Source organism: Mustela lutreola, chromosome 15, assembly GCF_030435805.1.
Source record: "Mustela lutreola isolate mMusLut2 chromosome 15, mMusLut2.pri, whole genome shotgun sequence".
In the NCBI taxonomy this organism is placed as follows: Eukaryota; Metazoa; Chordata; class Mammalia; order Carnivora; family Mustelidae; genus Mustela; species Mustela lutreola.
The window spans coordinates 4,536,697-4,559,616 of NC_081304.1; the positions used below are offsets into that span (position 1 = coordinate 4,536,697).

General features: G+C 59.4%; 1 protein-coding gene across 1 annotated transcript in view; it reads right to left on the reverse strand.

Moving 5' to 3' along the window:
- MGAT5B (alpha-1,6-mannosylglycoprotein 6-beta-N-acetylglucosaminyltransferase B) overlaps positions 1–20,716 on the reverse strand; it is a 65,254-nt gene extending 44,538 nt beyond the window's left edge. The window contains exons 1-3 of the mRNA XM_059150352.1: positions 20,064–20,716; positions 16,276–16,388; positions 7,942–8,083 (exon numbers count right to left, since the gene is read on the reverse strand). Of these exons, the coding sequence (XP_059006335.1) occupies positions 7,942–8,083; positions 16,276–16,388; positions 20,064–20,131 (323 nt within the window). The 5' untranslated portion in view covers positions 20,132–20,716. The remainder of the gene's footprint in view (positions 1–7,941; positions 8,084–16,275; positions 16,389–20,063) is intronic.
- Between the last annotated feature and the right edge of the window lie 2,204 nt (positions 20,717–22,920).

Below are 22,920 nucleotides of genomic sequence, written 5' to 3' on the forward strand. Positions count from 1 at the left end.
AGTACCCCCGGCAGGTGGTGAAGGCTAGAAGAGCTCTAGCAGAAGGCATCTCCCCGTCAACACCACTCCTAACCCTGTAGGGCCTGCTACCAGGGTTGAGAGCTGGAATTGTGTCTACAAGGCAGGGAGTTCGCAGGGACGAGGCACCCAGCCTTGCCCATGCTGGTGCAGGTGACCGGGGGCCCTTTATCCTTCCTACTTGATGCTTATTTTTATTCCTCCCTGTTTTATCGTTGGTGCATGCTTTGGTGGGTAAACCAGAAGAGCTTGAAGGGGTCTACTGAGAGGGTGGCCTGAGCGGGAGTAGCGGAGACCCAGGGCCACGTCAGGGAGAGGTGGGCAGAGGGCAGGCTGGAGGTTAAAGAGAGGGCCCCGAAGGAGGCGCCTTTGCTGTTCACCCTGGAGCAGCAGATAATCCCCGAGGCGGCCGCTCCCTGCGGCACAGTCAGCAAGAGGAGAGTGAGGTTCTCAGCCCCAGCCTGCAAACTGTGGGTGCCAGGTAGGGGCAGAGAAGGGGCTTCTACATTATCAGGAAGCTCTTAGGACCACTGGGGCATCGGCTCCGATGGGTCCCACCGTCCCCCCGCAGCTGGGCAGATACTCCACCAAGAATCCTGGGACCTTTTCACACGCCACCTCCGACAAATGTGGTGGTCCCGTGGCTGCCGCAGCTCTCGGGACCATAGGGCTGTGCAGGCCCTGGGGAGCCTCCTGGAGAATTCTCCAGTATCCACAGTACTCCACGTTCTCTGGCCCAAGCATCCCTCACCTCATGCCCACAGACCGCCAGCCCCTCCTGCCTAGCACGGGCAGCCTCCTGGAGCCAGACGGCCCCCCACGGCCACCCCTGCTGCAGCCAGCCACTGCCCCCGGAGATGCTCTGCTCCTTCCGCCACCCAGGGCTGGGGCACAGTGGCTCCTTCCCCTGGGGCCCAGCTCCAGTCACCCCCTCGTGTCAGGCCCCCAAGAGGCCCCCCAGATGCCCCATTCCCTCCTCTCAGCCCCTGAGACCATCACCCACTTGGCCCTCATTCCCAGGCCCCTTGAACAGGCTCTCCTGGACGCCTGGGGAAGGAGGTTTAATTTCGTGTTCCTCCCATGATTTATGAAGGTTGCATTCAATTAACAGAGTATCGATTTCCGGCAGCTGGCCAGCATGCTTGCTGGGAGTTGTTATTTTATCATGAAACCAGTCAGTTTCCTTTTAAAACCTGGAGACTCTGCACCCAGGTGCCCACAGCCACACTTATCAGGAAACACAGACACGAGTGTCGTGGACAGGGAGACATGTTCTCTGTGACTGTCTGTCTGTCCCCTCTCACACACACCATACGGGACATAAGGAGCTCCAGCCCCAGCGTCCAGCCTTCCCCCCAATTTCTCGGTGCCCCTCCGCAGCTTCTTCGGCTCCCTCTGCCCCCATCCGGGTTGCCGGATGCTGTGGGGGGCTCTGAACGCCCCAGAGGATCTGCCAGCCCCTCCCCGAGCAAGAACAGAGAGCACTTCTCTCTCTTGCACCGAGAAATGCACACACACATCCCTACATCTACGTTTATATTAGATAAATAGACAGACAGACAGAAGGATGGATCGTCTCCCGCTGTTGACAGGAACACAGCCAGAGCTGAGCCATGTGTGGTTTCAGCACTTGGGAGAGTGATCAGTGCCCCTGAGTGGGACAGAGCCAGGATGCTGAGGCTGGGCAGGGGGACACAAGAGCTGGATGCCAGCCCCCACATCTCAGGGCCTGGCTTTCCCCTGGAGGATTTTCTAAAATATCTCCTATGTATATTTTATTAAAGACACACTGAGAGCCTAAGAGCAGGTGCACCCTGTCTTTCGAACGGCAAATACTTGGGATGTTGAGAGTCTCTGTCTTTGTTAGGACACATAACCCATTCACACCCGTCACAGTGGCTAGGTTTCCACCCTGCAGGGCTGACTGATCCTGACCCCGTCACCCAGCTAACCCAGTCCCTCGCCACCAGTCTGGCCTCTTTCCAGCAATGGGGCCAGAGCAGTGACCCGACCTCCAGCCAGAGGCTGTTCTGGGAGGGAGGGCCCTGCATGGGGTGTGACAACATTGAGGCAAGCCTTTGAAAGCAGTCCCCAGAGTTGCCTTTCTGGGTCACTTGTTCTCTGCCCTGCCCCCCCACCCACATTCCCACGCAGACCCCAGAGGCTCTTGGCTCGGGCCACAGGTGGCCAAGAATGTCTAGAAGCATTTTTTGAGGTTTTTTTTTCATAAGGAAATTGGAAAAACCCTCATCCCCTTACCCAGGAACAGGGATCGTGACGTGCTGCACTGAGTATCAGTACTTGGGTTCTTGCTGAACTCTGCACACTCGCAGTCCAACTCTGTTCGTAACTGTGAAACCTGCCCTTCACGCCGTCCCCTACCCCCAGAATCCCTGCCGGTCCCTGTCCACATCCCATCTGATGGCGGCACAAGCAGCGCCCAGCAGAGCCGCCACGGTCCGCGTGCTGCCTCCTCGCTGGGGGGCGTTCCAATGGTTGCTCCAACTCCGTGAGGTTTTTTAAAATTTAAGATTTTATTTTAAGTCATCTCTACACCCAACACGGGGTTTGAACTCACAGCCCCGGGATCAAGAGTTGCACACGCCACCGACGAAGCCAGCCAGGTGCCCCACTGCTCACACTTTTTGACAGCGTAAAAAAGGCCTCAAGGACCAAGCTGCTCATACGCCTGTTCCTAAGTTAGGATTCTCTTCCTAAGACAGATTCCCAGTGGGGTATGAGCAGGTCGTTACAGGCCACGCGGCAGTAACCGGGCCCTCCCAGATGGGCCGACCTCCTCGGCTTCCAGAACGGGAACTCGTCCGGGGTGGCTGGTGGTGGCCACAGCGCCCCTGGCTTCTGTCTTGCTGTCCCGCCGCGCCCAGTGGCACAGGCACAACCCCCCAGGGCACCCGAGGGCGCGCGCTGCCGCTCTTCTCTGCCTTCCCCCGACGGTTGCTGACTGACCTCTGGGATCCAGAAGTGACAGAGGCAGGAAACTCTGCCCTCACAGGGCATCTGTTCCAGCTCTGGAGACAGCGGACAAGCAAAGCATGGAAATACACGGGGTGAGATGGGAATGTGGGAGGCGGGGCGCAGTTCGAAACAGGTCCTTGGGGAAGGGCCCGCTGGCGGTACGTGAGCCAAAACTGAAGGAAGTCAGGGGAGAAATCCGCGGGAGGAAGAAATTGGATTCTTTCACCCGGCCAGACCGGAGACAAGAGCATTCCAGGCAGAGGCACAGCCTGTGCAAAGGCCCAGAGGGAGATGGCTGTGCTGCAGGAACAGTGCCGAGGCTGGTGGGCTGCAGCCCAGGGAGCAAGTGGGAAGACAGCAGGGGAGGAGCCAGATAGACAAGGGGGCTGGGGGCATGGGGGTCATGGGCCACTGGGTGGGACAGGGAGCTACGGGGGAGGTGGGGAACAGAGGAGGCTCCTGACGGAATTGGTATTTTAAAATCATCTCTCTGGCTGCTGAGTTGGGAATCAGTGGGAGGAGGGCAGGGTGGTGGGCAGTGGAGAGAGGTGGGATTCTGGGCACCTTCTGAAGGTGGGGACAGTTTGCTGACGAACGGGACACAAGTGACAGAGAGAAGGGTCGAGGCTGACGCCAAGGCTGGGGGTCCAGACGATGGAAAGGCTGGGCCTGGCATGGCCTGAGGGAGAGGGCTGGGGAGAAGTGGGGTTCAGGTGTGTCCAGAACACGCCGCATCTGAGTTGTTCCCAGGACACCCAGCTGGGCAGGCATGCGGATATTTGAGACCGAAGACATAAACCGGGGAGTATAGAGTCTGTAGACGGTTTTCGCAGCCCTCAATCTCAGGGTTCGCTCCCCCACCCCGCCACCAGGTCCTCTAGCCCCTCCTCCCACATGGGAGCCTTACAGGTGGCTTTGCTCACTGCCTCCGTCTGGAGCACCTGGCTCCTACTACTTTGTTGAAACGCCCGCCCCCACTTCCAGCAGACTCACCCCAAACCCCCTCTCCTCCTTGGGGATTCTAGGCCCTCCCAAATGTGATCAGCTCGCCCCTTCTCTCTCTGCTCACCCAGCGGGGAAGGGAGAGAAACCACAGGGCTGGGGAGGGGGAGGGGGCTGGAGGGGGAGGCAGGGTCTCCCCCCTGCCCCCCGCCCGCCCAGCGTTCTCTCTCACGGACAGATGAGGACAGGGACGAGGAGGGCTCAGAGCAGTCACATGTCCTGCTGCCGGCCCAGCCCCCCCAGCCAGGCAGCAGCCAGGATGCAGCCCCGAGTCTGCCCCTCACTGCAGTGAGCTTCGGACTCGCCAACACAGCCCTGCTGAGCCTCTCGCTGTGCACAGGGCCGGGTGCGGCTGCCCCTCCCCAGCAGGGTCCCTCTGAGAACAGAGTCTAGAAACCCCGGCCCAGACTCCACACACAGAAGCGTCCAGCAGATACGGACTCCTATTTGACTCGAATAACAACAGCCTAAGATGCTGGTCGTCTCTGCTACTGCAGAGACGCCTTATGGGAAATTCGGAGATCATTACTGTTTGGCTTTAGGATACATAATATGATGCCACTCGCAGCAAATCTGCAAATAACCCCTAATTAGGTTTTCCTAGGCTAAAAAAGCAAATTTGCTTTCCCTGAGGACATACCAACCATGGGTAGGAGGCAACAGTCCAGAAGCTTCCAGTAGGGCCGGGGGAGGACCGTGGGGGTTGTTCAGGCCACGGATCATTTCGAAGTGAGGACTCCAAGTGCAGGTGAACAGTTTGCTGGAAACACAGCAGCGCGCGTCTGCCGGACTCCCGCCTGCCTAGCCCGGATAGGTCAGTCCAGGGGCTTTAGATGGGGCAGGAGCTGGAGTGTCTGTGCACAGGCGAGGCATGAGCAAGCAGCATCCCCCCATGCCCTGAACACACCCACCATTTCTCTCCCTGCAACCAGAAGCAACAATGTCCCTGCAATTTATGGCTGTGCCTGTGGGGTTTGATGGGCTCCGCTGGTCTTGATGGATGGTTGCTATTTTCCGGGACGGAGCTAGGAGGTGGCGCGGGCTCTGCTCTGAAGGGGATGAAGGGCAGGGCAGGGGCGGGAGGAGGGAGGCAGAGGCCGGGACTGGAAGAAACCAGAGAAGGCGCTGAACCAGCTGACAGTAGGTCCCCCGCCCAAAAAGACAGGCCGCCTGACCCTGGTCTCTGCCCCCCACAGCAGGATGCTCGTGGAGGCAGAGTGGCCTGGTGTTCTGCCCTCAGCCTGGTGAGCAGCCCTGTGGGCAGAGGCTGAGCCAGCAGCCCAGAGAGGTGGCAGCACAGCTGGGGGCAGGCAGGAGAGGGCAAAAGATGCCATGAGGGTGAGGGGCTGGATTAGAGCGGCACAGGCAGCGAGAGGAAAGTGGCCTCTCTGCACAGAGGAGAAAATGATCTCGTGCCCCAGAAGGAGCTCCAGGGGAGCCCAATCCTTTTACCTCCTCCCCATTTCTGCCACCAGCTCCCGGGCTTCCCTTCTTCACACTGGTTGGAGCTCTTTTTTAAAAAGAAGTCAGGTCCCAGTACTCCCTGGTGGTAAGCCCTCTGGCAAATTCCCACACCTCTCAGAATAGTGTCCCAGGGTCTCACCACAGCTGACAAAGCCACTGCCCCATGCCCTGTGGGCCTCTCCTGTCCCTCATGCTGCTCTGCCATATTGGCTTTCACGTTGGCTCTTTTCCTCCAACATACCAAGCTTATGCCTACCCCAGGGCCTTTGTACCTGTTGCCCACTCTACTTCAAATTCTCCCAGCTCCTCCCGTAGCTGGCTCCTTCCCACAGCTGGCTGCTTGATTCCCACAGAATCAAGCTTAAGTACCACCAGCTCGGAAAGGGCTTCCCAGACCTCCCCGTGTGACTAGTGCCTTCTGTCCCTAACCCTTCAGAGCAGGCACAGTGACTAAACGTGTCTTCCTTATTTCTGTTTCTTGGTTCCTGCCAGTCTTCTCTGGGCCCCAACACCGCTGGCCAAGCCTGGCACTTAGTAGGTCCAAGACATACTTCATGAGCCGATCAGTTCAGTTTGCTGTCAGATCCTCGTCCAGGATGCTGAGAGAGCACCCGCCCGGCACCCGGTCACGCAGCCCGCTCAGGAGCCACGCACGCCCTGGGAGAGGCACCCAACGCTATCACCACGTGGCCCCCGGACTGTCATTGCAGTGCCTACGTTTTCCAAACCAAAACAAATCAAGGCAAAGAGCTAACAAAGGGTATCTTGTCCCTGGGCTGTGAATTCTTTGATCTGAAACGTCTTGCAAAGGAATAAAAACTAACCCCCACACAGCCGCATATTTCGTGAATGGCTATCAAGAGCTCAGTGGGGGAAACACAGGCTCTGGGGTTGCTGGACCAGGCCCAGAGCCAGGTCAGCCCCTTAGCAGCTGTGCAGCTCTGGGCGAGATCCTGACCTTCTCTGGACCTCAGTTCCCCCCTCACTGTGGCAGAAAAGGAAGCACCCGTAAAGCGGGCCTGGGACCAATGACTGAGGTACGACACAATAAGGGTGAAGCCAGGCCCTGGGTGAGCTTCTGGTAAATGCCACCTCATATGAAAGCAGCCACGCCGACATCCAGTGACCCAAATGGGCCTCCAGAACATTCCATCGGCAGGGCCTTTGTGAGATGGTGTCATGGCCAAGAGCCCAACCTAGGCAGACTACGGGGCAGAGGAACCCCAGTCCACAGGAGGGGTCCGCCACCCACACCCCCTGCCTCAGGCCAGCCAGGGTCCCGCCGTGACCAGGACCGGCCCACCAACACTTTAACCGACTGAGCCAAACTCCAAACAGGAAACGCCTGGAGCCTTGGCTTTTCCATCACACATACCGACTGGGCCACAGCTTTCCTACAAATTGTCTGGAAGTGTGGATTTCAACGATATTTTTCAGCAGTAGAACAATTTTAGCAAGTCACACTGGCCAAAGTACAGCTTTTGCTAAATCGTGTAAAGTGTGGGTTTCAAACTTACTTTTTAGCAGTTAGAACACACGGAGCAAATCCACCCCACGAGGAACCCCAGTGTTGAAAAGAGGTCAAGTGCAGGTCATCTCCCTGCGGTGTGGGCGGCAAGCCCCGCCTTCCACAGCCGAGCCTGAGGGCCAAGGCGCCCCATCAGGATGGCCCTGACCTCACACGTCCTCCTTCTCGGGGGTCCCAGATCAGTCACACACCCAACACACATGATTTGGTTTCACACAGGGGCTCTGGGGCCACTGCTGAGGCACAGGGATCACAGCACCAACTCTCAGAGACCTCTGGATGTTCCAGACTCAGTAGGGGAATATTTAGAATGAAAAAAGCAAGAAATTCTTTCTGGCAAAAATGGCCCAGGCCCATTGGTAGAGGACAACCGCGGGGCCATGTTACTCATACGCCCATCCCACACGTGACCGTCAACGTGGACAGAGCCCCAGGCTATCGTGTTGAAAACGCAGGTGCAGGAAAGGTGCTGTGGGATCCACTCACATAGGGCCAGCAAACACCCCACACCCCGTGTTTGTGGTGTGTGTGTGTGTGTGTGTGTGTGTGTGGCGTGTGCGTATAAAGGAGGCATATGCCAATGGTTACCGCGGACTCGAAGAACGGACGCCTAACTCAGGAAGCCCCTTGTCCCCCCCGCGCCACCCCCCAAAGGGCCCTCGAGCTTTTGTCTGCGATTTTTAGTTAAAAGGAAAAAAGGACGTCAGGCCACTAACATGACAAAAGGGTAACAGCTGTTAAGTATGGCGGCGGGCGGGCGTGTGCTCGGGGTTGTAACACCGGTTGCTTCTGCATTCTTAAATGTTTCCACACGGCTAGCCGAAAGGCAGGCGGCTGCCCAACAGGGCCCCCCAACCCTGCTCTGGGAGCACATTTTGATACGGTGCCCACCAGCACCCGGGGTGACCCCCTCCTCCACCCTGACGGCCCCTCCCCCTCCACGTACCCCTTACCTGTCCGCGGCCAAGCGCCCGGCAGCCCGGTGCGGCTCACTGCCGTTCTCCAGCCGGGCCAGCGCGTCCATGCGCTTCGCCATGAGCTCCAGCAGCTCGCTCATCTTGCGCAGGACGCCGCGCGACTCCGGCCCTCCCAGCACTGCGGACAGAGTGCGGGCACACGGTCAGGCTCGGCTGCGGCCTGCGGGCCACCTGAAGCCACCTGGTGGCTCTATGACTCCAACCCCAGTCCCGCTTTTGCAGGCTAAGGAGGCGTCAGGAGAGTGAGCCCACCCCACCCCTCACCCCTGCAGGACAGGGGCTCCCCCACTGGCCCCACCCCAGGCCAACCCTGCTCTCTACTAGCTGGGTGGCACTGAGATCATCTTAACGTCTCTGGGCTTCTGTTTCAGCGCCTGCAGAACGGAGCGGTACACCTACTCTCAGTCAAATCATGTGAAGGTTTTTTGTTTTCTCTTCAAGATTTTATTTATTTATTTTTGCAAGAGAGAGAGAGAGAGCACAAGGCAGGGGGCCAGGGGAGAAGCAGACTCTCCACTGAGCAGGGAGGCCCATGTAGGGCTCCATCTCAGGACCCTGGGATCATGACCTGAGCCAAAGGCAGATGCTTAACCGACTGAGCCACCCAGGCGCCCTCATGTGAAGGTTTTAACCCCCTCCTAACGGTCCATGGATGCTCAGGTCCAGGCACCGCCATCCCCAGTTTGGTTCCCTGCAAAGCCCAAGAGCCAGTTCTGAACCTCCCACACCAAACGAGCCAAGTCATGGCGACCTGAGTGCTTCCAGGGGTTTGCGGGGGGGGGGGGGAGGGGGGAGGGCCTGAGGTTGGGTACCCCAAAAGCAAACCCTGGGACAAGGATGTAAGGACAAGTCATGCATTTGGGAGGTAAAGGAAACCCCAGTGAGGGAGTGAAGAGGTGACACAGGGAAGGGGAGACAGCCCAGAGAGGGCGAGTCACCAGCCTGGGGAGACCAGCAGATGTCAAGTCTGCCCCAGAGTCCTCTGCCCAGCGGTGAGGGACCTGGGCCATGTGCAGCCCGTCTCCTGCCGGTCACTGCTTGAGGGTGGCTTGCAGAGACAGCCAACTCCTGCTACTCCCAACCTGCTGGAGGGCAGCCAGCCAGCGGCAGTGGCTACAAGAAGCCCTGGGCAAAGACTGGCCGTCACCAGCAGCCATGAGTCAGCCTGAGCGCTCGGAGACAGCAGGAGCCAAGGGCTGGGGCACCCGCAGCATACGCTGCTCCAGGAAGAAGGGGCCAGGCCTGGTGAGCTCAGAGAGGCTCTCGCCTGCCTCTGCCATCACGCACCCCCTGCCCCCACCCCTCCGCAGTGGGGCTCTGTGGCCAAGGGACATTCATAGCAGCATTATCAGCCTCTGGGGCCCCAACTCAAGTCAGTACTACCAAGTCCTATCTGCTGTCTGCTGTCACAGTGCCAGGAGGGGGCAGAAGAGAGCATGGCAGGCCACAGGGACCCGGGGGGCAGAGATGGGGAAAAGAGAAGAAGCCAGAGGGGCTGGTTTCCCCTGCTCCAAGTTTAGGACTGAACTGAGAGTAGGGGGCTAAGACAGGCTTCAGCTACCAAGGCTGCCTGTGACATTTCCACTTTGCTTGTCCCCCATACCCCCTGGCTCTGGGCCCGGCCAGGTCTAGTGGTGTTCGCCGCTTTCTCTCTTGACTAAGTCACCTCCTGTGTTCCCCAGAGGACTGGGTCCACCTGAGTTCAGAAAGAAGGCCACCAGGAGCCGGGGAGCCATCACTCGCATGCCATGGAATCTGGAGCAACAGGGAGCTGGTTTCCTTACGAAAGCTAGGGTCCCTGACTCCAGCACCACACACACACACACACACACACACACACACACACACACACACAGCTGCCCAAGAATGAAAATGGGTGAGTTCGGGTGTTGATAAAAAAAAAAAGCATATCTAGAGGAAGAAAGGAAAGAAACACAGTCTCCAGCCCATCTCTGCACTGGCAGCTGAAATAACTAGTGATCTTCCCACTTTCACTTCTCAGAAACCTGGGTGGATTTTTAACGAACCGGTCGGAATTGGGCAATGTCACCACTGTGCTAAGTGAAGCAAGCTTCTCCACCCCTCCGTCCCAGCACACTCGCTCAGTCCTCAGCCAGTTAGTCAATCAGTCCAAGAAGATATAAATAGCTCCCCCTCTCTTTCAACTCCACAGAGCTAGGGGTGATGGTTAGTCTTTCAAACCATTCTCACCCCTGGAACCCCCACCCAAGTCCATCATCCATCCAAACGTAGTATGTGGCTTTCAACTGGTGCTTGGAGCACAGAGTAAAACAAGGTGGGGGTGGGGGTTCCTATCGTCTCAGCTAGAAAAATAGGGAACATCAGATGATCTGACCGGGCCGCTGCTTGGTACCACTCCTGGAGCTATGCAGTGCACAGCCTGCCCACCCTCCCTGGGCAGCCCTGATGAGCCAATGCTACAGCACAGTCTCGGGCAGTCCTTTCCTCAAAGGTATGGCATGAGAAAACGAGAGCAAGACTGCAGCTGGGGACACCCTAAGTCGGAGCTTGTTAACCAAGGCCCCCCGAACATGACCTGATCAGAGCACACAGGCCCAGCGGGACCACAGAGCCTGGGCAGCAGCTCGCTCCTGCAGGTACGGCCCCTTGACAATGCCAAACCCACATCACTGCTTCTGGAGCAGTGCTAAGCTCCCCAGAATGTCTCAGGCATGGCACTCTGCCCTGTCACACTGCTGTCCCTCTGTCCTAGCTCATCTCCTAGCTACCCTGGCTCCTCCTCACTGCCTGAGCTCCTCCCTGGAACCTCAGTGACACTGCCCCCCTCCCCCCCACATGCACCCAGCCCCACAGCACAGGCAGCAGAAGAGCGGCCTCATCTGGCCCAGAGCTGCCCCAGAAGCCAAGCAGAGCCGGGGCAGCACCACGGCGGGGGACAGGCTGGGGTGGGAGTGACAATGCCTGCACGCCACCTGCTCTGTCACCCACCACATGGGTGCAGGATGGATGGACATGCCACTTTCCTTCTCTGGGCCTCAGTTTCTCCTCCTATAAATGAGGTACTGGACTACAGAACCCTGAGTTTCTATGGGCCGGGACTCCTGTTTTGGCTCTTGCCTTATCTGCCCCTCTCGAGATTAGGGTAACAGAAAAGGAAAGACTGTTCCTATAAAAGCCAGCAGAATCCCCTTAGGGAGAAAGCTCAGTTTTGTTTTACTAACCCCTGGGTGGGCCAGAGCAGAGTCTAGGAGTCTAAATGTCCAGAGCAGTGAGACAGAGAGAAAGCGAAATGATGGCATATCGAGTCAGAAGACTGGAGATTTCTGGTTCAGCCTGGGCGAAGAGGAGCAAGAAAAGGCACAGGGGCTCAGAGGCGGGGGAGGCAGGGCGGCCAGAGGGCAATGTGGGGTCGGGTGGGGGGTTCCAGCTGCGGGGGCGCAGGAGGGACCTGTCATCCGCTTGCTGTGCGTCCCAGTGGTCCCAGCCCCCAAGCCATCATCTGTGCCAGGAATTGGGGGGAAAGGTGCCCTTCCCAGTAGGTCAATGTCAGGGACACAGACGACACAGGAGGGGACAAAGTGAGCAGGATAACTCACAGCAGCAGAAGCTCAGAGAGGAGGTGAGCAGGGACACATAAGCCCCCCCGGGGAGTCCTTGGAGATCTGTGGGGCTCTGCATGGCCCCAAATAGGAGAGATTAAGCCAATTCTTTAAACACGTCAACAGAAAGAGTGACCCCAGAAGACCCAAGGGCTTAGGGATGCCTCTAGGGAGACACACTGCTGCTCTCAGATGGGTCTGTAAGGACACCTCCATCAGACTGGACCAAGACCACGAGACCCTCCCCCACCGCTGGGGCTTGGATGGCGCAGACTGGAAACTGCCCACCGCTTCCGGGGAGCTTCCTGTGGCATCTGCTCCCTGGCTGGCTCCCTGGAGGCCACCACCCATCCCCGACTGTCAGCGGAGCCTGAGCCCCGGCTGGCCCTGAGTCACCTTACTGCTCCCGGTGTCAGCTAAATTGAAATGTATTTAATGTGAAGCCCTAGGAACACATCTCGGGACTCACACGCACTCCCTCCATATTTCCATATAAATAAGGAATGCCGGGCCGGCCGAGAGATACAGACGGCTCCTTCTGGTTACAGACTGAGGTGTTTTATGACCCATCCAGGCCCAGCCCCTCCCCGCCCCTCCCCATCCCTCCAGACACAGACAAGCTCCTCTGTCCCTCCAAACCTCCCTTGTCCCCTGCCTTGTCCTCACCCCAACCCTTTCTTGCTGGTTCCTAGAAACTGAAGGAGCCCCCACTCACCAGATGAGAGAGACCTCCCTGGCCCTTGAGATAGGGGCTGCGACTTAAGTGTTTGCCCAGCTGGAGAAATGAGTACATGTGTCCCTCAGCACACAGCCACCACGGATGCCAGCTGAGGTCATGAGGCTTGGGGCTCTGGGCAGCACAGGAGACAAGGGCAGGCCCTGCGCCCTGGCCCACCCGCCCATCACCAGCCTCTGAGGGGATGAGCTCTCTAACAACAAGGTCCAAGGCCAGAGACAGCTACAGAGCAAGGAAATATTTTTCTGCTATTCCCCAGATTCGAATCCCAGCTGGGAGTAGGAAGGTCTGGCAGGGCCATGCCCCCGGGGAACCTCAGGGCAGCCACATACAGCTGAGCCAAGCTCCCCCCCCCCCCCCCGCCTGCAGGCCTCTCCCCAGCGATGGCCTCTAGCCACTACCTCTTCTAGACAAGACAGAGACCGGGAAGAGCCAGCCACACATGCTCGGGGAATCCACGGCAACATCAGGAGAGAGGCCTGAGACACAAGCTCACATCCCACCGCCTGCCCCTGAGAGGAGAGCAAGTTCCTCCTTAGGACAAGAGAGGGGAAGTGCAGCCAGGAGGCAGGGAGAAGGCACCGGGGTCTGTTTTGCACAGGCAAAACCCCCTCCTTCTCTGGGAAAGAAAGCCCCCAGGGCCCGAGGCAGGCCCACCTACAGCAAGAGGGAATCAGGTCAGACTTGGAGTCACGCTTCCTGCTAGCCTCCCTCCCCCTCCTAAATCTTAAGACGAGTATGCAGAATATAGAAGATGCCTCTTACATTTTTATCCCCAAACTAGAGAACTTTATCATAAAATACAACCCAGCTTAGAAGGGAATCCAGAGCCTCCGCTGGGAGACCACCGTCCACGGAGGCTATGGCAGGCCCCCCTCCTTTTAGAGAACACCCTGCTTCTCCCAGAGCTCCCCAGCCTCGTCCTGGGGGCCCACTTCCCTGCCAGGCTTGACGGGCCAGGACACAACAGATTGTTTCCCCCATTTGTGCTCAGACGGTTTGCCGATTTGTGCAAGGATTTCTCCCCCCCTAAACAGCAGTGCCTTCCAGAGGTTCCCTCTCCCAATTCTGTCCTGGGGCTGCACAGACAGGGGAACCAATGCAACGCCACAACCCAACCGCCACCCTTGACCTCCAGTCTCCCCTTCCACCTGACCACCCTCCAGCCCCAGGCCTCCGCTCGTGTGGCTCCTCAGCAGAAAAGCTCGCACCTCCCAGGCGGGGTTCCTGCAGGGCCGCTCCAGGCACAGCGTGCGGGTGTCCTTGGAGGAGGCGTGTTTTGCATGATCAGGATTTTAAACCCACAATGTAAACTTGGGGCTCTTCCAAGTCCCTGCTTTTGGGTCTCTCCAAAAAAATCCACTTCATCCCATGGCATGAAAGAAACCAGGGGGACAAAGATAATCGGGAAAGGGACCAAGCCAGGGTCAGGTCTCCAGAAGGGTGAGGCCTCCCTCCCCATGTGTCTCCCCCTCCCCACCTTTAGTTCCACATTCTAGGCACTTAGCCTCCAGCCCAGGGACCCAGGAAATGTGAAAAGCCTTTGAGTCGGCTGAACCTGCTCTGAGAACTGATGTCACGAGAGAGGAGACCCGGCAACTTCAGCCTTCTGCGTACGCAAGAGAAATGTGTGTGTGCCCCAGAAGACAGGGACCAGGATGTTCCTAGCATCACCAGCCACATGCCCCAAACTGGGAGCAACGTCCACTGCCAGTAGAGTGGGTAAACACCATGCGGGCCCTTCACACAACGGAGTTCACACGACAGCAGCGGGGACAGACGTCCACGGCCACACAGCGGGGACGGCCCTCTCAGGTGCAGTACGGAGAGCAAACAGCACACACGAAAGAATAGCCACCATGCGATTCCTTCCTCACGGCGTCTGAAGAACAGGCGAAGCCCTGTGCTGTGAGAAGTCGGGGTCCTGACACCCATAGGGAAGCACTGGGTGCGCGGAGCCGGGAGGGCACCCCGGGGGCTGCTCACGCGCCGTTTCCTGGTCGTGGTTGCCGGCTGCTGGCTGCGCGATGCGTCCATCTTGTGGATATTACGCTCTGATGGAAAGCCTGAGCATGTACGCGGGCACACACGTGTGCACATACACACACACATGCCTCTCATCTAACTGGGTGACCTTGGGCAAGTGCTCTCCCCTCCAGGGCTCTGCCCACCCCTCAGACACAGATCTGGTCGGGGTTGGCCTCTCACCTCCCCTACCAGGCAAAGCTGCACAGTACACGGCTCGGCAGGGCTCCCACAGGCCCTCTGTACTCTGGGCCACTGGTTCCATCCCCTGCCAGAGAAACGAGCAGAAGGACTGGAGCCCAGCCACACGCCCCTCCTCCCCCAGCCCCCGATCCCCACTCCTGGATCCCTCACCTTCCTGGCGGTCCCGCTTCCTCAAGCCCCTGTAGCAGCCCCCCAGGCAGGCGTGACCCTCTCCAGGAGTGGCTTGAGCACCTCTCCCTAGACACTGTCTCCTCACACTCCACGGCCCCCACGATCGACCAGAGACCTCCAGTACCTCTCTCCAAGCCGCCCCTCAAGTGCGCCTTCACAACCCGCCCCTGCCCCCTTTTCCAGCCTCAATCTCCTTCACGCCCGTCTCCTGGGCGGAAACCCCAGCATCCCCTCACCCCTACCCGTTCCCCTCAACAACCTTTTCTGCAGTGTCCCCGTCTCGGACCGAACACAATAAGTATTGACGGCGCTTGGACTATTTGCCAGATGCTGCTCGAGCCCCTTGCCACGTGCTATCTCAGCACGACTCACGTCAACCCTGGGCACACAGGGCTCGTCCCCATTTATCGGAGGAGAAAATGGGGGCTCAGAAGAGACTGGCGCAACTCTGATACACTCATTTACATTCAGGCTTGAATGACTAATAAAGGTGGAACTCCTGCCAGGAGCTTTGCAAGTTTAAAGAAGTACATGTTACACCAAAGGAACAAATCTAATGATGAGACACCAGATGGCATACCAAGTGCCCCTCAGAGCGCTCCCCGAGACAACAGCCATGCTCCTGGAGGATGTACTTGCCGTTGGGAATAGGGCAGCCACACAGCTGGGCCCTGGGGCTTTGCGAAAGCGGGCTGCAGACAGAGACAAGCCCAGAGCCCACTGAGCCAACCCGCTGAAGAGTTCCAGAAAACCTACTTGCCCCGGCTGCCCCAACACCTGTGCTCCTCCCTCCCGCAGTGACCAGAAGAGCCCCTGGGACCCATGAAGCTGGACTCTGCACTGTTCGCCATTCTTCACTGAGTAGAAAGAGAAAGGGGGAGGGACCGTCTTCAGGAGGTCTCCCAGGTCTGGAGCCCATCACACCCCCATGCCATGGGCTCACTCAATCCCATAGGCGAGTTAAGTGACTTGGCCAATGGCACACAGCTGGGAAATAATGCGCCAGGGTACATACCAGGTCCATCGGATCCCCAAAGCCCGTGCTCTGAACCTCTGCTCCGCTGCCTCACAAGTGTCACATGGGCAAGGAGCCACAAAGGTCTGGACAATGTGGCACATCTCAGAGATAAGACACCTGAGCTCAGGGCCTGGCCTGCCCTCCGCCTCTCCCCACCCCCACCCCCGTCCCAGCCCCGGCCCCCTCGGCTGTGGCCACAGCCTGGGTCAAAAGCACAGAGTGTATGCGTCTCAAAGGAACAGGGATCATATTCAGAACACGCCCCTCCACACACACACTAAGGAAGCAACTCCAGCAGCCTCTTCTGATGCCTGGGAAGCCGTGACTCAAAGGTCCTTCCCTGGCCGGAGAGTCTGGGTCAGAAGAAGCCCGATGATCACAGCCAGGACCAAAGCCAAAGCAGTGTGCGGGGTCAGAGAGCCTAGGCCAAGGTCCCGATCCATTCCCACGTCCCTAGATGAGGTGGCCTGGATCCCTGGGACGGAGCCCTTGAGTTGCTTGGTTCAAAGGCCTCCTTCCCCTCTATCCACAAACACCGGCACCCACTGCTGCCTCCCCTTTCCCCACCAAGATACCTTCTGTGCGGATGGTGAAGGGGGAGTCCCCCGGGCGCCGGGCCGAGAGCTGGCCTCCCAGAGACGTCATCAGGAAGCAGAGTGAGAAGAAGCCGATGCCCAGGACAAAGAGCCTGCAGAGAGCAAGAGGACAGGTCGGAAACAGGCCAGTGGGAAGCACCCCCACCCAGCAAGGGCTCTGCACGAATGAGTGGGTGAGGGAGCGAGCATGGAACGATGGATGGGGACAGAAGATCCAGGGCTGAGCTCAGAATGAAGAGCGCTCCGCGACTGGGAGATGGCCGAGAACCTTGCATGAAACCCCAAGGGACAATGATACAGGCAGAGTTCGGGCAAGTTCCAGCCTCCAGATAGAGCCTGGCTCATTAGCGCGGCCTCGGTGCGTGATCCCCAGACCAGCAGCACTGGCATCACCTTGGGATTGTTAGAAATGCAAAATCTGGGGCTCCACTCCTGGGCTTACCAAATCACACTCTGGGGGTGGTGCAAGCAACGTGTTTGAACAAGCTCTCTGGGCAATCCTGATCCTTGCTCAAGTTTGAGAACCGCTGGTACAGATGCAAACAGCAGGTGCTGATGCCAGCCAGAGGGCAAGTTATCGGTCCAGACGAAACCCACCTGGATCCCATCAGTCACCCGGGCCCGGCTCTGCACTATGTACACGGGTCTTGCCACAGCCATCAGTCATGAGCTGGCTTGAACATCTCCTTATCACCTTCGAGGGGGATGGCGTGTGCCCCCATCCCTACCAGAGGGGAAGATCTACAAGGGCAGGGCCCAGATTCTCCCTAACCCACATCTTTAACAGGCAGGCACGTGGTAGTTGTGTGCACTGACCGGTCAGAGCCAGTGGACACCTATGCACAAGTTCAAAGGGCGCAGGTCAGGAGAGCCACCCAAAACAGGACAATTGTTCATTCCTTCAACACACATCTGATTGTTTCTCAGGTGTGGGGCACTGGGGGGGCCCCAGGGGGAGAGCAGGGAACTCCCGTCTCCTGCTGCTTCCACACCAGGTGCTGGGTCCCAAACGGGAGAACTGAACTAACCAGCACTGGGGAGGCCAGAGATGGAGGTGTTCTGGGACCTTGAATGGATCAGAGGGACTTATAACACTGATAGAGATGAAAGGGGAGCCCCCCCCAGTCAGGATGAGGAAGCCCATCTCGTGTGAAGCCAGGCTCGTGCAGGGGAGGCCCCACAAGTCATGCTAGAGGCCTCCAGCCCTCTCCCCTCCACCAGCCAGCCTCAACCCCACGTTCGTTTGTATCTCCATGCAAGACTTGCTTTATGCATTTTAATCTTCATTATTCGAAGCTGGCAGAGCGGTATTTAATTAAAACTTAGCCCATTAAAGAAAACACACAATTGCAGAAGAAAATAAAAGCGCGACAAAATTCCCACCCCATATTTAAATGAAGCTGTTAGAGGTTAAACCAGAGAGGGTGCAGAACCCCCACGGCAGAGCAGCATAATGGACACTGCCCCTCACCTCTGAGGGCCCCCTCACTGAATTCCACCACGCTTGGGGATGGGGCTCTGCAAACCCAAGATGAAGCCAGGCTGCTCTCAAGACAGCAGCCAGAGAAAGAGTGGAGGAGGTCGGTGGTTGCACACCCAGGAAGATCCTGAAGGAATCAGCTCTTCGTCCTCCCAGCCTGAGGACAAGGACAGGCTCCTCGAGTTTATGGACCCTTCCTTCCCCAAACCCCCTCCACAGCTGTGGGACTGTATTTAGAGCTAGGGATCTGGGCTGCAGGTCCTGCTGTGAAAAAGGAGTCTCAACTTTTAACCCAGAATCTGAAGTCCCCAGCACACCTCATCTGCCTCTCTCTCTGCCAGACCTCAATCCTAGGGCCATTCACAGTAGATTCAAGTTAAAATGGTTTCGTCCACTCATGTATCTATTCAAGCAACATGCCAGGAGCAACTACAGAATAAGGGTCCTGCCAGAAGGAGACAGAGGAGACAGGGCCTCCAGTCTGTCCTTAAAAACAAGTAGGGGTGACGTGGTGGGAGGCAGCCACCCTCCATCTGAAGGGGACACAAAGACTCCACGGGTGGCTGTGGTCTCTGGGCAGTCTAGACAGACCCTAGGCGAAGACACACAACTTGAAGGGATGGGAACCTATGCAATCCCACCTCTGAATCCTGTCTTTAGATAAGAGCCGGAAAGAGCCAAGACCCCAGAAGGAAGCAGCTCCCGGAAGTGGGCGCTGTCCGTGGTGCTGGCTCCTGCAGCCGCCTCCAATTGCACCAGAAATTACCCAGCCAGAGATTGACACCCCAGTTGGCTGGCCCTCCCATGACTTGTAGGGCGGGGTCGACATGGGGCGGCAGACTTGGGAAGAGGACCCTCTAAACAGTCAGCGTCAGCCAGGGATTTGAGGATTTCCCTGGAGGAGTAAGGCCCTTTCCAGAGACAGCCGCTTCCCGCCCTGCTTCGCCCTGCTTCTCATGGGAACCTTCTGTCAGAGCTCCAGCTGCCTCCCTGTCTGCTGCCCAAGACCATACCCTCAGCATCACCAGCTCTACGATCCTCCCCTCCTGTATCCTCCAGACAGGGGTGGTCCATCATGATCCTTGCCATCCCCAAAGCGGTCTCCTCAGCTCCACAAAACAGGGCCGGCCCACCCAGGAGGAGCTGGGGAGGCCACAGACACCTCAGCCATGATCTTCCCGTCAGGGGCTGAGAAGGAGACCAACCGGGGCCCTGGCAGGGGCGGGGATTCAAACCCCCCCTCCTCACGACCCAAATCCACCTGCCCAGTTCCTGCCCCTGCAGGGTGGATGGTACCCACACCCCACCTGTGGCCTCTGGAGTTCGACCCCCACCCCTCCCTTGGCGCCCTCTGCTGCCCAGCCTCCCCTGAGCAAGGTGGTTCTCCCATCCCGCTGGGCACCCATCACTTAGCATCTCCTCCCAGACCTGGGCAGCAGGCAGGCTCCACAGGCTCCAGAGAGAGGAAGGAACTGCCCCTTCCCTGACAGGCTCTGGGGGCCCCTGGGATGGGTTCAACAGGGACCAGCCAGCCCCACGTGGCCCCAGCCCTGCCTAGCCTTGGCCGTGGAAGATTGGGGTGGGGGCATTGGTCTTCCCCTTCTCCTGCCTTCGGAGGTCCCCGGAGGTCTGGGTTCCGCTGCCCTTGGGCTCCGCAGCGCCTCCCCTGCCACCAACTCTCGGCTGCTGCCGATCCAGGGTCGAATTCCCAGCTGAACGGCTGGCCCGGGAGAGGTCCTTGCTCCAATCTCGGGAACCTTCCCGTTGGAGACAGACCCGCACCCCGCCGCGAGAAGGGGAGTGCGAGCAGAAGGCCGGGGCAGAGGAGTGGCACAGGTGGAGGACTCAACCCAGGGCTCCACGCGCAGGCGGGCGGTGGGGGGCGGGGGGAGTGCCGCCCTGCACAGCGCACTAACTTCGCCGCGCCGCCGGGTGGGGCCGTCTGCAAAGTGGGAAGGACCCCAAGGAGCAGGAAAGAGGCACCCTGGGCCGAGGCCCAGGACCACAACCTAGGTGCTTTCTGCCCTCATGCCCACCCTCGCATCCCGAGTCCTCTCCAACCTAGACCAACTCGAGACACGTCTCAGATTGCCCACCCCTCCCCACCCGAACCCGAACCTCGGCTCCATCCCTGTCACAGCCCCACTGGCCATCACAAGGGTAGAAGCACGAACAGCCCCCTCTGCCACTGGGACAGGCACCCTCTCGGGGAACGACCTCGCCCACCCCTACCCAGCGCCCCCTCGGAGAAAAAGACCTCCCCGCGCCATCCGGGAGAGAACTTTACCGAAAGGGTCTCAGGGTGACCAGGCATCTTCTGACCATTATCTTCCCATCGGGGTTGACTGTGATCATTGTTCAAACTTGTCTGGGCGAGGAGCCGCGGGCGAGGCCGGACGCACCGTCCCGGGCCCTGCTCCCGCCGCGTCCGGGCCGCGAACCCGCTGCGGGCCGAAGCCGGGTCCGAGGGAGGCGGGGGTCGGGGGGGGGGGCGCGGGAGCTCGGCGGCTTCGCTGCTCCGGCGGCGGCCGGCAGAGTCGGCGCGGCCTCGGCGGGCGGGGAAGCGGAACGGCGCGGCTGCCGGAGGGCGGCGAGGGCGCCCAGCCCGGCCGTCTCTGCGTCTCCGCCCTCCCCGCTTCACATTTTTGGGGCCGGGAGGCGGCGCGCCCCCCGACCGCCGGCCGCGCGTCTGCCTGCTCGGGCTCGCTCGCTGGGCGGGACGGCGCCGCTGCGCGCAGACGGGCTCCCCGCCGCGGGCGCCCTCATGCCCGGGCCCGCGCCCTCGGTGCCGGCTAGAGGCGGCCTCGGCCCCGCGCTCCCGGCCCCCGCGCCTCCGAGCCGCGCCGCACCCCCGCCCGGCACCGCGCCGCGCCCATGGCTCTCGACGAGGGCGCCCCACGCCCGCTCTGCCGCCCGCTCGCTCGGTGGCCCGCGCTCGGGTGTCGGGTGTCCGGCCCCGCGCCGCGCTACGCGGGGAGGCGCCGCATTGTTTCCTCCGAGGAGGCGGCGGAGCCGCTGCTGGGGCGGCCCAGAAGCGGCCGCCGCGCTTCCTCGGCGCGCCGGCGCCACCTCGTGGCCGCCGCTCGGCAGTGCGCCCTCCCGGCCCCGGTACGGGGGAGGAGGTCGGGGGGGGGGGGGGTCCCTACGCCACCCTCCAGCTGTGAACCGTCCTCCGCCCCGCTTTCGAGAGCAACCCGCATGCCAGCAGCCCCAAGAGTCGAGGGCCGCTTTGAAAAGGTTGGTGCTGAGAGAGGCCCCCCTCCTGTTGCTTCTGTACCCCGCCTCCACGCCTCCACACCCCTCACTCCTACCCCCACCCCTACACCCTACCCAGGGGCTTCTGCCCTGGTCCCAGCAGCTGTGAGGTCACTTCGCAGCCCTCACCCATCCTCTGGCCCTCTCTGGAAGACACTGCCCTTGGCTCCCCTTTACTCACTGCGCTGGGTTCAAACTCCGCCTCTTGCACGGGTAGGGTTCTTCCACGGAGCCCAGCAGCCAGAGCGCGGGGCAGACCTGGGTTCTGGTCTCAGAGCCTCCACTACCCAGTGGCTGATGCCTGCAAGTCAGGGAGACTCCAAAGCCTCGGTTTCTCCACGATGAAATGAGAGTGACCGAAGTCAGCTAAGGCTCTTTCCAGCTCTAGGAAGCATGTGCGTGCCCTCTCCCCCAACCTCCTCCACCTCTTGACTTTGGAGATGCGTCTGCCACAGCGGAGGGGGGTCAGCGGCTTCTCCCAGCCCAACCAAGCGGGGCAGCTGCCAAAGCCAGACCCGCATTCACATTCGAGAAAGCACTCAGGCAGAAACAGCACTTTGCCCGACCAGACCTCGGCCAAGCACAGACAGGGAGGCACCTTGCTAAGAAGAGCCCAAGGCCTCAGACCACGTGTTACAGGACGTGGATGACCCTGAGGGTCTTGCCATCCCAGCGGTGATTCTAAAGCCTGGCTTTGAAGAGGAGAAAACCTTCACTTCCCATCTCCCCAGCCTGGGGCCCATCCAGCAGGGGCCTCGCCTCCATCCCCTCTGCTAGCCCCCCCCACCCAGCCCCACCTCTGAGCCGTTTCTCACCAGCAATGACTCATGCTCCAGCTTTTCCTGCTCCTTCTTCATCAAAATTCACCTGTCCCGCATTCCATTATCTCGCCTTGCTCTCTGCTAATGTGAAAACTGATGATGAATTGGTGTTGGCGGATTAACATGTTACTCCAGCTAGGTAGCAAATTTGCATTGAACAAGGACATGCTGACCGTGCCTCTGTGCAGGGGAGCGACAAACAGCAGCGGGAAGCGGGCCTCATGGTAGGCCGGCCCAGGTGCTAGCTAAGGGAAGGGGTCTCTGCCCGGCCCACACCTGCCACATGCCCAGGCACCGATTTACACCCCGGATGTCAAGGTGAACTCCACATCTACACTCAGGAATGAAATGGCCCTTCCAATTGTCTTGCATAAGCTCAGGGTGGGGGGCGTGGTGGGAGGGGGGCGTTCATGCTTTTGGCACTTCAGGCCAAAGGGGAAGAAAGGCACAGCCGTGTCTGGTTTGGCTCAGAAGGTGGGAGTGGGTCTTCCCCATCCCCTCTGGGCCTTGCCCTCTAGCACATGGCCTCTGAGGTAGGCAGGGAAGGTGCCTTCCTGCAGCCAGGGAGGGAGGCATGGGGCAGACACGGTCCGAGGCAGACCACCCAGCCGCCTCTTTTCAGACTGTTCCCCTCTTGCCACACCCCCCCGACCCCCCCCCGTCTATGGTAAAGATCAGTGTAAATGGTCCTGCCTGCTGTCTGCTGTAGACATCAGGAGGAAGTCTGTGCACCCTTAGTCATGCAACCTTGTGGACACTCTCTTGGTGCCTCAGTTTCCCTAGCCGTTGATTGAGCTCTTTAGAGCCTGCCTCCCAGAGGGACATGAAAATGCAGCGGCTAGTGCCTATGAGCCCTCGCGGTGTGGCCGTTATGATTTTTCCCGCTCCTGTCTACCTGCATGGACGCTGTCGGTGCCCCTACCCTTTCCCCGGGCGTCCGCCTCCACAGGCCAAAGGGCAGACTACTGATGACACATGCGACACTGCCTGAGGCTTTATTTCTGGCTGTGGGAATATGCTCGAACGTGCAAGGGCAGGACAGCAGCTCCAGGGCACTGACGCCCCGGA